The sequence below is a fragment of the Arachis ipaensis genome, chromosome B5 (genome assembly GCF_059453495.1).
Source record: "Arachis ipaensis isolate K30076 ecotype BB chromosome B5, ASM5945349v1, whole genome shotgun sequence".
Lineage (NCBI taxonomy): Eukaryota > Viridiplantae > Streptophyta > Magnoliopsida > Fabales > Fabaceae > Arachis > Arachis ipaensis.
Window position 1 is genome coordinate 139591423 of NC_142440.1, and position 16210 is coordinate 139607632.

Sequence of the window (16210 nt, forward strand, 5' to 3'; positions counted from 1 at the left end):
TCTTCAGTTAAACCAAGCTTTCTGATAGTGGATGCAGGTATTAAGTTGATGCTTGCCCCAAGATCACACAAAGCTGTCTTGGTGCAATTATCCTCTAATATGCATGGTATCAGAAAGCTCCCAAGATCTTTAAGCTTTTTTGGAAAGCTTTTTAGAATGATTGCACTACATTCTTCAGTGAGGAGAACCCTTTCAGTTTCTCTCCAATCCTTCTTATGGCTCAAGATCTCTTTCATGAACTTGGCATAAGAAGGTATTTGCTCAAGTGGCTCTGCAAACGGAATCTTTATTTCAAGAGTCCTGAGATAATCTACAAAGTGAGCAAATTGCTTATCCTGCTCCTCTTGACGGAGTTTTTGAGGATAAGGTATCTTGGCTTTATATTCCTCAACCTTAGTTGCTGCAGGTTTATTTCCTACAGAGGTGGTTGGAGAAGCCTTTTTAGAGGGGTTGTTATCAGCACTTGTGTATGTCTGATCCCTCATTGGCATTTGATTGCCAGGGTTAGAAGCTGGAGTGACGTTGGACGCCAACTCCTCACCTGTTCCTGGCATCTGAACGCCAGAACTGTGCTTCTTTTGGACATTCAACGCCACTTCTTTGCTTGTTTCTGGCGTTGAACGCCAGGACTGAGCTTGGTTTGGGCGTTCAACGCCAGCTTTCCACCCAATTTCTGGGGTTTAAGCACCAGAATTATTCCTCTCCGGGCTCTTACTGTCCTCAGATGGATTTTGGGTAGTTTGCTCATTTCTTGGCTTCCTGCTACCTTGAGGTGAGGTATTTAATATTTTCCCGCTTCTTAATTGAACTGCTTGGCACTCTTCTGTTATTTGTTTCGACAGTTGCTGTTTTGTTTGCTTTAATTGTACTTCCATATTTATATTAGCCCTTCTTGTCTCTTGTAGTATCTCCTTGAAGTCGGCTACCTGTTTTGTTAGAAAATTCAATTGCTGATTAAATTCAGTAGCTTGTTCAGCAGGACTGAGTTCAGTAGTCACTGTTTTAGCCTCTTCTTTCATGGAAGGTTCGCTGCTTAGGTACAGATGCTAATTTCTGGCAATTGTATCAATGAGCTCTTGAGCTTCTTCAATTGTCTTTCTCATGTGGATAGATCCACTAGCTGAGTAGTCTATAGAAATCTGAGCTCTTTCTGTAAGCCCATAATAGAAGATGTCTAGCTGAACCCACTCTGAAAACATTTCAGAGGGGCATTTTCTTAGCATCTCTCTGTATCTCTTCCAGGCATCATAAAGAGATTCATTATCTCCTTGTTTAAAGCCTTGGATGTCCAGCCTTAGCTGTGTCATCTTTTTTGGAGGGAAATATTGATTCAGAAATTTTTCTGACAGTTGTTTCCATGTTCTTATGCTAGCCTTAGGTTGGTTATTTAACCACCTCTTGGCTTGGTCTTTTACAGCAAATGGAAACAGTAATAATCTGTAGACATTCTGATCTACTTTTTTATCATATACTGTGTCAGCAATTTGTAAAAACTGTGCCAGAAACTCTGTAGGTTCTTCCTGTGAAAGACCGGAATACTGGCAACTTTGCTGCACCATGATAATGAGCTGAGGATTCAACTCAAAGCTACTGACTCTGATGGAGGGTATACGAATACTACTCCCATATGAAGCAGTAGTGGAGTTAGCATATGACCCCAGAGTCCTTCTGGACTGTTCATTTCCACTTAAATCCATGATGGAGAAAGGGAGATGATGTAAAATAGAGATTGAAATAGTATTATTAAAAAAATATTTTTATTTATTTATTTATTTATTTACTTATTTATTTCAAAAATAAAATAAATTAAAATAAAATGAATGAAAATGGGTGGAGATTTTCGAAAAATGAAGAGAGAAAAAAAAGTGGTTAGGAAGTTTTGAAAAAGATATGATTGAAAGGATTTGATTGGAAAAGATATGATTTGAAAAAGATATGGATTTTTAAAATTGATGACTAATTTAATGCTAAATTTTCGAAAATTATGAGTGGAATGAGGAAAAGATATTTTTTTTATTTTTGAATTTTATGATGAAAGAGAAAAACACACAAAAGACACACAACTTAAAATTTTTAGATCTAATGCTCCTTGTTTTCGAAAATTTTGGAGGGAAAACACCAAGGAACACCAAACTTAAAAATTTTAAGATCAAAACACAAGGAAGACTCAAGAACACTTTGAAGACTCACAAGAACACAAGAACATGAAGAAAGAACATCAAACTTAAAATTTTGAGAAAACCAAAATAAAATTTTCGAAAACTAAAGAAAATTTAACAAGAAAACATCAAACTTAAAGTTTGGCACAAGATTTAATCAAAGAAAAATTATTTTTAGAAAAGTTTTAAAAAGAAGATAGTCAATTACCAAGAACATAGGCACAACGCTCTAGCCAATTGAGCTATAAATTTAACGTATTTTAATATTGTATAAAAAAAATAAAATTTTCTTTGGAAACTAATATTTTGAAGAAGAACAAGAAAAGACACAGAACAAGAAAAACTAAAGATCAAACAAAGAAAATAAACAAGAACAACTTGAAGATGAAGAAAGAACAAAGAACACAAATTTCGAAAATTTTAAAAGAAAATAAAAACATGCAATTGACACCAAACTTAAAATATGAAACTAAACTCAAACAGAAAAACTCAATTATTAAAAAAAATAAAATTTTGAAAAATTTTTGAAAGAGAAAATAAGGATTCTAAAATTTTAATAAGAACAATAATAGAAGACTCTAAACCAAAAAAGAAAATTTTTTCTAATCTAAGCAACAAAATAAACCGTCAGTTGTCCAAACTCGAACAATCCCCGGCAACGGCGCCAAAAACTTGGTGCACGAAAATTACTTCACACTATGTAATTCCGCACAACTAACCAGCAAGTGCACTGGGTCGTCCAAGTAATACCTTACGTGAGTAAGGGTCGAATCCCACGGAGATTGTTGGTTTGAAGCCATCTATGGTTACCTTGCAACTCTTAGTCAGGATATAATATCAATAGTAATTCTTAGTTTGAATTGTAAAAAAAATGAAAGGGTATAAAATAAATACTTATTCTGCAGTAATGGAGAATATGTTGGAGTTCTGGAGATGCTTTGTCTTCTGGATCTCTGCTTTCTCCTTGCTTTCTTCTTCACGCACGCAAGATTCCTCCTATGGCAAGCTGTGTGTTGGTGGATCACCGTTGTCAATGACTACCATCCGTCCTCTCAGTGAAAATGGTCTAGGTGCGCTGTCACCGCACGGCTAATCATCTGTCGGTTCCCACTCATGCTGGAATAGGATTTACTATCCTTTTGCGTCTGTCACTACGCCCAGCACTCGCGAATTTGAAACTCGTCACAGTCATCCAATCCCTGAATCCTACTCGGAATACCACAGACAATGTTTAGACCTTCCGGATTCTCAAAAATGCTGCCAATGGATTCTAGCCTATACCACGAAGATTCTAATTAAGGAATCCAAGAGATGCTCATTCAATCGAAGGTAGAACGGAAGTGGTTGTCAGTCACGCGTTCATAGGTTGAAAATGGTGATGAGTGTCACGGATCATCACATCCATCATATTAAAGTACGAATGAACATCTTAGATAGAAACAAGCGTGTTGAATAGAAAACAGAAATACTTGCATTAATTCATCGAGACACAACAGAGCTCCTCACCCCCAACAATGGAGTTTAGAGACTCATGCCGTAAAAGAGTACAAAGTTCAAATCTAAAATGTCATGAGATACAAAATAAATTTCTAAAAGTTGTTTAAATACTAAACTAGTAACCTAGGTTACAGAAAATGAGTAAACTATAATAGATAGTGCAGAAATCCACTTCTGGAGCCCACTTGGTGCGTGCTGGGACTGAGACTTAAGCTTCTCACGTGTCTGGACTATTTCTAGAGTTGAACGCCAGGTTGTAACCTGTTTCTGGCGTTGAACTCTAACTTGTAACCTGTTTCTGGCGCTGAACGCCAGACTGCAGCATGGAACTGGCGTTGAACGCCAGTTTACGTCGTCTATCCTTGAACAAAGTATTGACTATTATATATTGCTGGAAAGCCCTGGATGTCTACTTTCCAACGCAATTGGAAGCGCGCCAATTGGACTCCTGTAGCTCCAGAAAATCCATTCCGAGTGCAGAGAAGTCAGAATCCAACAGCATCAGCAGTCTTTTTTCAGCCTGAATCAGATTTTTGCTCAGTTCCCTCAATTTCAGCCAGAAAATACCTGAAATTACAGAAAAACACACAAACTCATAGTAAAGTCCAGAAATATGAATTTTGCCTAAAAACTAGTGATAATATATTAAAAACTAATTAAAACATACTAAAAACTATATGAAATTAACCCCAAAAAGCGTATAAAATATCCGCTCATCAGTTATACAAACATAACCCATAGCACTGAAAAATCCTAAAATCATAGAGGTTCAACGTGATACAAAGTCTTTAAAGTTGCAATTTCTATGAATATTTCAAATAAGACTATTCTAGTATAATCTAAAGTCAAACAAAATGCCCATTACAAAAGATATTGGCCTCACTAAATACATGGAGCAAAAGATACTGCTTTGAACAATATCAGATATTCAGACAACTCAAAGCATTAGATAAAAAATTCAAAATCTACCTACTATTAATCATAGTGAACATGAAAGAAAAGGATATGAAGCAAGGGAGTTTAAAAAAGCATAGAAAATCATTGCTAACTCCTAACTTTACACCTAGAAATTTTACCTTCAAATTAATTCATTGGTCATGCGAAATCATATTTGAAGTGAAGACCCAATCTGTAAAGTATAGATGAAGATGTGCTGGAAAAAGGTCACATATAAAACATAGAAGATAATTTTGGGCATATTTAGGGCTTTAAAATTAAAGGCAATCACTACCAGTATGTTCAGTTAGTTTTTTATTATTATTAAATTTAGCTTTCAAACTGATCATCAACTTCAAGTAGTAGCAAATGCAGATTAAGGATGAAAGCATCAAGAACTTTTCAGAATTAGAATGGTCGTTTGTTTCAAAATATTTATTTTAATTATCTAGTTCATGGAATACTTGGCTTCACTGCACATCTTGTAATAATAATGAATAATAAAATTTATCCAGCTGGGTCACAGCTCCAGTACTTAAAATCTCATCTTAACAATAATAGTAATAACTAACAGATTAATGTTACCTCCACATTTGTATTTCATGTATGTTATCTCGGTTTCACATTTGTTAAAGAGGAATACACGTACATGATCTATCTTCAAAATTACAGTATATAGAGCACATATGAAGTCATTTGCCACAGAACTTATGCATGCATCTACATCAAAAGTCACTACAATAAAATTTTAACAGAACACAAAACACAAAACACATTCATTGTATCGTACCAGTTGAAAAATCATAAAACCTGCAACTCTTCTCAAAGGTTTCAACAGCTATCCAAATAGAACACAAGGTTGAAAAGCTATTATCCATCTACTCCTATCTCTTTCCTTCTTTATACCCTTAACCAAGATAAATTAAGATATCCTTCGTACCTTTTGGAAGCACCAAAACACCCAAGTTGTTCCTAGCTTCCTAAGCCAAGCACCCCATAAGCTCCACAAAAGCGATCAAATAGGTGGTGAGATATTAATAAAATTTTACACTTCAAAGAACAAACTTTAATGTTAGAAAAGCTCACCTGAAGCTTGGAGTCTTGAAAACATGCCAATAACAGAACAGCATAACAAATTTAAAGAGACAAAAGATAAACTACTATCACAAGAATTCAACTATACTTCTAACAATCAAATCTGATCCATCAAACTTCACATTTGGAAAGTACAAGATACATAAAATAAACATCCATTTTTTCCTTCCTCCTAAAGAAACTAATTTCCATAGATTCTGGAGCCATATATAGCAGTGATCGTTGACCATTATGTATTTCATTACATATGATGCTACAATTGGCTCATATTGCATAATAATTTGTCTCAGCACAAGAAAAACCTCATAAAAATGAAAAAAAAAAAAAGCTACCTAGCTATCAGATTTGTTCTTTAATTCGGTCTTGCCCAGCTCAACGCAATTCAACTCAAATGGATTTACATGGTCCCCTCAATGGTCCAATAAATTTCAGGAATTATCAAACATCATAAACAAAAATCACTTATCAAGAAAACTCCATAGCCACTTGTTGAACGGATCATGAACATGAACCCCAAAATATTTGTTTCATCCGTGCCTAGCTAGCATCAAAGAGAAAATAAAATCATATTGAACATTACCAAAAGTATGAACGCATTCCTTGTAACATAAATTCCTACCCATACTCTCAAACACATCAATTGGAGCAACTAATTACCAATTACAGCACGAGAGCTAAATATGCTAAATCTTTCTTACCTTGGTCTTAACCCTACTAGTTAAAGGGAACACTTTAATCACCTGAAATCACAACTGCAGATTTTTCCATCAGCAAATGATTAGGAGAAATGGCAAACTGGTTTTTTGTTATGTAGCTGCTACATTTCATACAATCATCTATCTTTCTTTAAGCACACAAATAAACCATAAATTGGTCATAATAAGTCTTCCAGCTTAAACAAACAAATTAGTAATTGAGAATGATATTAATAATGGTTTTCCGTTTTCATATCAAAACTTGATATATTTTCGATAATTCAACCAAAATAAGATGAAGACTTATTCTCAATGCACTTCCGTAAGAGCGTTGCCTTGACAAAATGAAATAGTCTATTGTCTACATCCTCATACCTCATCTGGGTATGGGGTTACATTCACTTTGAACTAAAGAGAATTGACCTAAATGGAATATGGCTCCTCTCTGCCAAAAATTGATTAAAAAACACAAGGCAGAGAGACCGTGTAATCAATGTCTACTTTTGGAATAATTTTTTTTAAGAAAAAAAAAAAGGTTCTACAGAATAAAATTTTTTTTACTTCCTATCCATACTTTTTATTCATCTCATTCATAAGCCTTCTCCCAATCATCTACTACTTCAGAAGCTTCAGTTGCATCCAAGTTCCCACCACGTTTCCCTTGTTCATTTGAACCAGCTGCATGAGACTCCAACCTCAAGACAGCACTGCTTTCAGTGTTTTTCCCAGAAGCTTCTGCTTTTTTCACATTTGTAGAAGATGAACTTTGACCTGACTCATGGTCTAATAAATTCCAACGGTTAAAAGAAGCAGCTATTGGTGCTTCTTTTTTCCAAGCAGATTGCTGGACATTAGCAGATCCAGTAGTCCATTCTTCATCGCCCCAAGAATCTTCTCTCCAACTGGACTCTTGAACCACAGCTTTCTTCCATGCATTACCTTTCAACACAGATAGTGCTCCTTCTTTCATTGTCCCCGCTCCCCAGGCACCTGTAGTTGAAGATGTGGTAGTTGCCCCAACATTGGGCACAACCGAAACAGCTCCCTGATAAAATGTACCATGATCTAACCTCCTCATTGCCGTTGCAGCTCGAGCAGGGTCATGAAAAACAGCCAAGGCATTTTTGTCATTCAGCCAAACAAGCTCACACTCGCCACCAAATCTCAACACCAAAGCACTAATATCAGCCTCCCTTGGTAAGTCAGGGAATGAAACAACAAGCCTAGGGTCCATGTCTACCAAGTGATCAAATGCAGGAGGAAGGGGTGCACTTATAGTTGGAGTACCCTTAACCCCTAGCACACGGGTTGGGGCTTTTGATTTTGAGGTAACATGAATTACGATAAAACGCTTCGGCTCCCAACCAGCAGCACTCACAGCAAGCTTCCATCTATCTGCAATTACCCTCACTGCATCTCTTTTCTCCTTCAGCATAGGACAGAAAACATGGACCTTTAAACCATGAGTTGTGCTTCTGCTTTTGCCAAGCACTAAAAATTTGCATCTCTCCTCAACAGAAATAACCCATTTAGGATCACGCCGGTACAAATCAGAAATCAAATCAACAGAATTGTCGCCAAAATGGAGAGAATCAAGATTTGGAGTAGTAATATCAAAAGCATCAGCAAGAACCCTCTTGCGCTCTAACTTAGCACATTCATCATCGCACATCAGCTTTCTTTGTCCAAGGGGAACTTTTTTGCCATTTGGATCAACTGGTTGTAGTGGGATAGGCAATTTTTGAGTGATGGAAGCTTCATGTACAGCATCAGCATTATAATTACTACTGCTGACACCAGCATCACATGGAACATTTGCAGTTATACGGCCACAAGAACAGGTAATTGTAACAGGAAACTCACATCTTACGTCTGGGCATGGAGTGGATGGGTGACACGGAGCTGTACATGTATGACGACAGTCTCTTCTAGGAGCTCCACACGTTTGCCCACAAGGCGCTGGTAACCCTTGCACACCGCAAGATAGATTATCACAAGGAGGGGGGTGACAAGTTCTCCCACATGCATGTAAGCCACATTGTCTGGTCTTCCCACATAGCTTATTGCATCTAATGTCCTTTGAACCACAAGGAATGTTCCTAAGAACAACATGCCCACCAATACATTCTTTTGCTACAGGAACTGAACAAGGAGGGCAGTCTCCAAAGTGGCAACTGTGCAAGGCTATATGGCCACAAGGCTGAGGAACTGAACATGGAAGCTGGCATGAAGGAGGTGGCGTACCACAAGGGAGTGGAGGAGGGATTGAAGTCCTACCACAAGCACATGTCAGATCTGTAAAGATGGTTTCAAGACAAGGTGGGCAATGGCCACTGTGACATAGTGATTCACAAGCATGCTGGCCACATCTTAACTTCTTTTCACATGGCATCGAACAGAAGTGTGGATCCCATTCACTACTTAAATTGTTATTGGGATTAGAAAGTAGACAACACCGTTCACTACACCGATGTCTTCCACAATTCTTTTTTCTTCCACAAGGCTTTTCACAAGTAAACTTCTCATTCTCCGCTGTTGTCTTATAGCATTCCACGATGCGGGATGTTGAACCACAACGGCACTTCTGGGACACAAGAACCAAGCATGGAGGACAATCCCCAACATGACACACCTCTTTACAATGATGTGTGCCACAAGGAAGTGATTTGGCACAAACTTGCGAGCAGGTAGGTATTGGGTCCAAACAACTTTTGCGTTCCTCATCCAATTTTGTTTTCCCACAACAGCATGTGTTAACACGCCTTGGTAACAAATCACACTCCCCGCAACTTCCTGGATGACAAATCTCATTGCACATGTGATTACCACAACTAAGTTTCCTTCCACAATTGGAACCACAGGTAAAAACTCCAGCTTCTGCTGTGAATTCACCCTTCATAGTCATGTCCCCACATGGAAGAACCTCTACCTTCTTACTACAAAAGCAAGAGGCATTGATCAAAACCTGACATGGGTCACAAGCTCCGACATGACAAATGCGTTCACATCGGTGACGCCCACACTCGAGAAGCTTCTCACACCGCTGGCCACATGTAAGAACAGATTGCCTATCAAAACAACGGGTGGTAATTGTCTTCTTCCCACATGGACATAAGCGCGGAGGGGCAAATGCTTTACACGGAGGACAAGGACCAGGATGGCATTGCAAGACACAAACATGAGGGCAAAGATCTTCCTTACTCCCACCATTAGAGAACACCTCCTTCTCAAGAGGCTTCCCACATGGTTCTCCACACGAATGTGGCGTCAAATACAAATCAGATGGAGGGTCCACCCTTTTCCCACAAAAGCAAACATACCGAATCTCCTTTGACGAAGTAAGCTGCACCGATTGACAACCAGGACACCGCCAATTAAAGCCCTGATTCTTCTCAGCTGACAAATCAATCGACGTAGGCGCACGAGCCCACTTCTTGATGCAGTTGAGGTGAAAGATAGAGTAGCAGCTCGAACAAGACCAAACAAGTGCAGACCTCCGTACCATTTCATAACAAATCATGCATTCCACAGTCCCTTTCATGAGCTTCTCCTGAATCTCCTGCACCAACTGAGGCAAACTAGAGTCCCTCATCTTCAACCCCTTCCCAGCCTGATTCCCACTACTCCTCCCTTTCTCCACTTCCCTCCTCTGATTCACAGCCCCGTGATTGCTTCTATTATGGCGAACCACTGCAGGTGGGGCAGTGGAAACAGGGGCGGTGGCAGCAGCAACAGGAACAGCATCAGCACCATTACTGGAACTACCAGCAGAATCAGCATTTTGATCAGATTGCAAATTTGATGGTTGAACAGCAGTAGTGGTAGATGATCCTCTGGGAACCCATTCTTGACGTGGACCACCTTGCGGCGGAACTCTGGACCTACTCCTCCGGTCTCTCTGAGCTTGAACGCTCATTTCTTCACAATAATTCCTTCCACCCCTAACACTGAAATCACAAACTATCTCAATCCAATCTATTCTATACATTTCACAAATCAAATCAACCAAATGATAGACAAATAGATTCAACCCTCAACCAATAATCCCACTACTTCCCCAACTAATACATCACATAATTATCATTATCATCAAATAAAAAATCAAGCCCCAACCAGAAAATGAAAAAAATCATCAAGAATTGAAGATTAAAAATTCAAAACCTAAGAAACTAACAGAAACCATAAAAACGGGAACAATAAGAAAGTGATGGCAACAAAATGAATCACGAGGATACCTGGCGATGGAGGGAGAAGAGGGAGGATGAAACGACGATGTGGTGTGTGTCGTTTTGGTGTGCCTGTATGTGTGGATTTTGTGCAAGGAAGAGTGTTTTCCTTCCCTTCACTCTGGTGTGCGTTTGTTTGTTTATATAGTCAGTGTTTTTCGGAGTCGGTTGGATGAGAAATGAAGGTTTTCAACGTTTTTCGGCTCCTCATGTGAGGTCAGGACTTTAATACTTGGACCTCAAGAAAAGTCAAATCTCAGAACTTTCCGTGAAAGTGTAATAAAACATAGTAGGCCCTGTTATAATAATTCAACTCCCTATTGTTACTTTCCGATGAATAACCATTGGGCTCAGAATTTGGGCCTCATAAAGAAAAGCATTGACAATAAATATATCATAGTTTTGAATACCAAAAACTAGATGTCATTGTTTTTTTAAAACTTAAACCAGCATGGATTTAGTCAAACTACTACATCACTCGATGGATCAGTAGTTCAATCCTTGACCACGAATTAAATTGTTTAATCCAATAATAATTGAATAAATATATAAAATTCTAACAAATTATAATTTAAATAATAGAATAAAAAATATAATATTATTATTAAAATATGAAAGTAATAGTTGACAACATTGAAATTTATAAAGAATGTATCAATTATAATTTAATTAAAGATTTTTAATAATATATTTTTGCAATTATGAAAAGTTTAATTCTTGTCTGAAAAGTGGAGTGTAGAGATATCACCTATGAAACGAATTGTTTAGATGCATATATTTTTATTAATGAGAAAAACTCCGATGCTCGAAGCATAGATCATGAGTTGGTGTCTAAAATTCTGGAAGTCTTAAGTTGGAGATGGAAAACTAAAGTGAAATTGATTCAAAGGACTGCTAATTGTGTTGCTGATGCTCTAGCCAAGTTTGCTGAAGCTAAATTAGCTAATAATGTTGCACAATTGGAATAGAATGAGCCTTGGGGGGATTTTTTTTATTTTTTTATTTTTGGACATAACCTTGGAAAGATTTAACGGCGCAGTTGCAGGGGGACTTGCTCCTGTGTCTTGGACTTTCTTTGCCTAGTTTTTTCTTGTTTGTTTTGTTTTTCTCTTTCTTTCTTTGATCTCTTCGGCATCAAAAAAATTGTTAACAGTTAATACAACAAGAACATTTTTTGTCTAATGGCAAAAGTGATGGACTTAATGCCTTGGATCTTGAAAATTGGAATCCCATCTATTGTATTTTTGGGTGCAAGTTAAGCGTTAGTTATGTTTTTAAACTGTAAATGTTTTTCCTGACCAAAAAATGATTTATTAAATACATTCTTTGAGTATACTGTATACGGAGAATTCTATTTTATTAGTTTTGTGTGTGTGACTCAAAAAACTTGTTTAACAACTCCGTTCTTTGACTTTATTACAAAAGAAGTGCATATATATTTGAGTTGTTCCTAAAACCAAAGTCACAAAAGAAAATCCATTTTTTTTTATTATTTGTGTTAAAAACTATTTATGTTAAGAAAATATAAATACAAATTTGACGAATTTTGGATGTGTACCAAAATTGTTTTATGTGTTATCTTATTATTTAGATGTATTACAAAATTATTTATGTAAAAAAAATATAAACACATATTTAAACGAATTTTAGATGTGTACTAAAGTATTTTGTGTATTGTCTTATTATTTTATGTGTTATGAACATATGTAAAATAATAAATGATGGTTACCAGTGGCTAAGAGAAGGGGGTTGAATCTTTGCCTTTTTTTTTGCTAAATATAACTTTTGCTTTTTTAAAGAAACTTAGAAGATATTTTTACTTTTTGTCTCGTAACGAGTTGAGAGACATTTTTATTTTATCTTCTGAGTAACAGTAACAGAGACAGAAGTGAAGTAGAGAAGAAGGAGTAACACACAGATGTATCCTGGTTCAGCTAATTAGTGTAATGTAGCCTACATCCAGTCTCCATCACAATAGTAATGGAATTTCACTATCTTTCAACAAGATTACATTCACCAATTCTCCTTAGGATCTACCACAAATCCACAATCCTATCTGGGACAAGTCCAGATTCTAATCCAATCTGAACTTGACTAGGACTCACCCTACCTTTCAACAGTAAAGTGCTAACCAACTTGTAAGAAAATTTCTTCAGGATCATGACAACAAAACAGAAATACATACAAAGAATATCTGAGATAACTATGACTTTTTTTAACTCTGCCTTTTTTCACTCATTGGCTTTTTCTTACAAAACCTCACATTTTGCCTTTTAATAATGAAACACATACAGACTACACTAAGAAAAAGAAATATTCAATGATAGTCATGAAGGAGAAGAATAAACAGTTCAAAGAGTTATGGGAACCCAAACGTGTGCTCTCACTCCTTGCTCAATCATTGGTCGTTCACCCCTATTATAGATGAGTGAAGCTTGCAGGGCTTGAAACCCTTCTTCAGCACATGTTAGTTCTCTTCTCTCAATACACAGATGCAGCAGCGACGTTCATAGAGGAGAGAGAGGGTAGAAGCAGTGACATGCAATTATATCTTCAATCTTTTCTTTCAACCTTTTTTTTCAAAAATCTTGAATCTGAGCCATGCGTTCTTGCTTTGGCCCCAAATTGTTTCTTGACCGTAGATTTACAGCAGAGCACCATTGACTTCACCTTCTTCATATTTTCTAGAAACAGTACTTATGATTTAGTGGCTTTCTTCTTGGTTCTTCGATGTAGCACAAACGAAGGAAGAAACTTTTGTTGTGCTTTGATCAAGAGGGACTAGCTACTTAGTTGTAGCCTCTTTTCTTTGCTTTGATTTGACAATTTTCTTTTTGCCTTTCAAAACTCCATAGCCTCTTTGCTTTCCCTTTTCTTTCTTTCTTTCTTGGAAGAGTGAATGACGTGACCAAAGCAAGAGAGAGAATAGAGAAGTGATGGCTTTTAATGAAAGCCTCAAAGAATTAATTGAATTGAATTTTGAAGTTCCAGTTATCAAGAATGAGAGGATCCGTATAATGCTTCATTGTCTCTTTGGGTTCCTTTCTTTAATTCATCATACTTGATTTATGGGCTTGTGATTGGGTTTGACTTTTCTTTTTTAAATTTTAGCCACTTAGGGTGTGTTTGGCAAACGCGTTGAGGAGGAAAGAAGCACGTTTGAGTCTCTTGAAAGTTTCACTTTTATGTTTGGCAACTTTTATTCTTATGAACGCAGAAGTGATTCTGCCTTTAAACGTACGTTCAGGAGAAGCTAAAATTTGTAGCTTCTGCGTTTCACGTTCATGGTGGCTGATTATCTTAGAAAATTAGGTGGAAATTTTATTTCTTTTTTATCAATCCTATCCTTCATTTTCTTCTATACAAAGAATATTAGTAACTATTACCATCACAATTCTCTGTAGTTCTTCCTACTTGTTCTTAGTTCTATTTTTTTTTTCATCAAAATAGTTCAAATTTGTTTCGATCACTAGCAAAGTGAATATTTTAATTTTTTTATTATTTTTAGTACTCACTTTCATATTTTAATTTTTATATTTTTTATTGTATTTTATATTTATAGGATAAATATTTTTATATTATTTGTGTAGTATTTTAATTTCTCATGTTATTTTTTATATGAGTTTTTTTTTATCATTTACTATATTATTTTTTTATATGTATATTTTTTATGAAATTTTTTTATTTTTATTTGACTTTGTTCATGTGATTTTTATTTATTTTATTGTATTTTTTTTTTATTCATTGACAAATGTTGTTGATTTTTTTATTATGCTCTAATTTTTAGATATTTTGTTAATTTTATGATATTTTTATTATTATTTGTTCATATGAATTCTTTTTTTTTCTATCCTCCTTTACTGTATTGTATTTATGTTGTGTATGAAATTTTTTTATTTTTTTATTTAATTTTATTCATATGAATTTTATTTACCTTTTATTGTATTTTTTTTGTTCATATGATATATGTTGTTGGTTTTATGACATTTTTATTATTTCTTATCTGTATCAATTTTTTTTATTCTTTGATGTACTCTATTTTTGTTTTGTATTAATTTTTTATTTTTTATTTTGATTTTATAAAATTTGTAATTGTAATTATTATATACTACAATTATTATCAAAATTTTATAATATAAATTATGATCTTATAAAAAAAAGACAAAATAAATAAAAACTAATTATAAGTAACAATAGAGTCATAGATAATGAAAAATAGTTGATACAATAAAGAAAATGGATTATAGTCTAAAATAATACTAAATTAAAGAGTACTGACCGTACTAAAAAAATTATAGAATATTTTCTTTTTGTTTAATATTATAAAATTTATAGTACTCTTTTCCATATTTTTATTTTTTATTGTATTTATTTTATTTATATGATAAATATTTTTTATATTTTCTTGTTAGCGTTTTGATTTTGCATGTATATAAAAAAATTATTTAAATTGATGTCTCTTTTGATAATTTTTCATCTAAAAGTGATTTTGAGTAGTATAATCCAAACAACATTTATTTTACTATAATCAATTTTGATATAAAGATTGTCAAACCTAAATCACGTTAACACAAACTTACTTTTTATCAAAATCAATTTTGCAAAATCAATTTTATGCAAACTCCCGTTTGCAAACGGTAATCCAAACACACACTTAATTTTGGATCAAATTGATATAATAGCTAAAATGGACTTGCTCATTTGTTTATTGAACCAATGTGAATTAATTAATTTTTTGCACACAAACACAACAAAATCATATAAACAAATAACCTAATAATATTTAGTTATCATCTTATCATAGTTTAGTTTTTTAAACTCAACAATAAAAAAATACAAACAAAATAACCATACTAGACATACTAACAACGCTTTGAAATATTAATGTAATGTTGAATATCAACTTATACTGATGCATAGATAGTACACATTCTTCATGAAACTAAGAAATAGAAAAAAATTGAAGTTGCAGATTTTATGAATAAGAAATGTTTAACTTTCGTCAATAATAAAAAAATAAAAAAAATTAAAACAGTACATAATAATGAAGAAAACTAAAACACAATTACAAATACTAGTAATCACACATGAAAATAAAATAACATAATAAAATAACTTAAATGGCTAACTTCCTAAAAAATATAAAATATGGAAAGGTAATTATTCAGCGGTATTAAGCATTTGTATTTTCAAAATTTAAATTAAATAAAAATATTAGTATTTCTTAAAATATAAGAAATATAGTTAAATAAAATTAAAATAATAATATAATAAAATAATTAAATTTAAAGACTGATTAAAGGATAAACTTTAAAGAATAAGCTAAATTTTTCTTAAATTTGCAATGAGATTGCAAAGAGCGAATATAAAAATATCATTATAAAATTAATTAATTTGTTTATGATGGAATTATTTGGCTCAAATATTTTAAAATAAAAAATAATTGAGAGCTCTAATTCGTTTTTTAGTTATTCTTTTAATGAGTAATAAATTTAAAATATTAAAATATGAAAATTCAAAACCTTTTTATTTGAAAATAAAAAAGATAATTAGAAAGATAAGTTAAGACTCCCCACATTTTTCTAATAAAAATTCGTTCATT

At 34.4% G+C, this 16210-nt stretch overlaps 1 protein-coding gene across 1 annotated transcript; it reads right to left on the minus strand.

Moving 5' to 3' along the window:
• Window positions 1-6629: 6629 nt before the first annotated feature.
• NFXL1 (NF-X-like 1) lies at window positions 6630-10809 on the minus strand. The gene is made up of 2 exons (XM_016347919.3): window positions 10618-10809; window positions 6630-10329 (listed from the first exon to the last, which is right to left on the minus strand). The coding sequence occupies exon 2, from the start codon at window positions 10296-10298 to the stop codon at window positions 6969-6971; it is 3330 nt and encodes a 1109-aa protein (XP_016203405.1). The 5' UTR covers window positions 10299-10329; window positions 10618-10809; the 3' UTR covers window positions 6630-6968.
• Between the last annotated feature and the right edge of the window lie 5401 nt (window positions 10810-16210).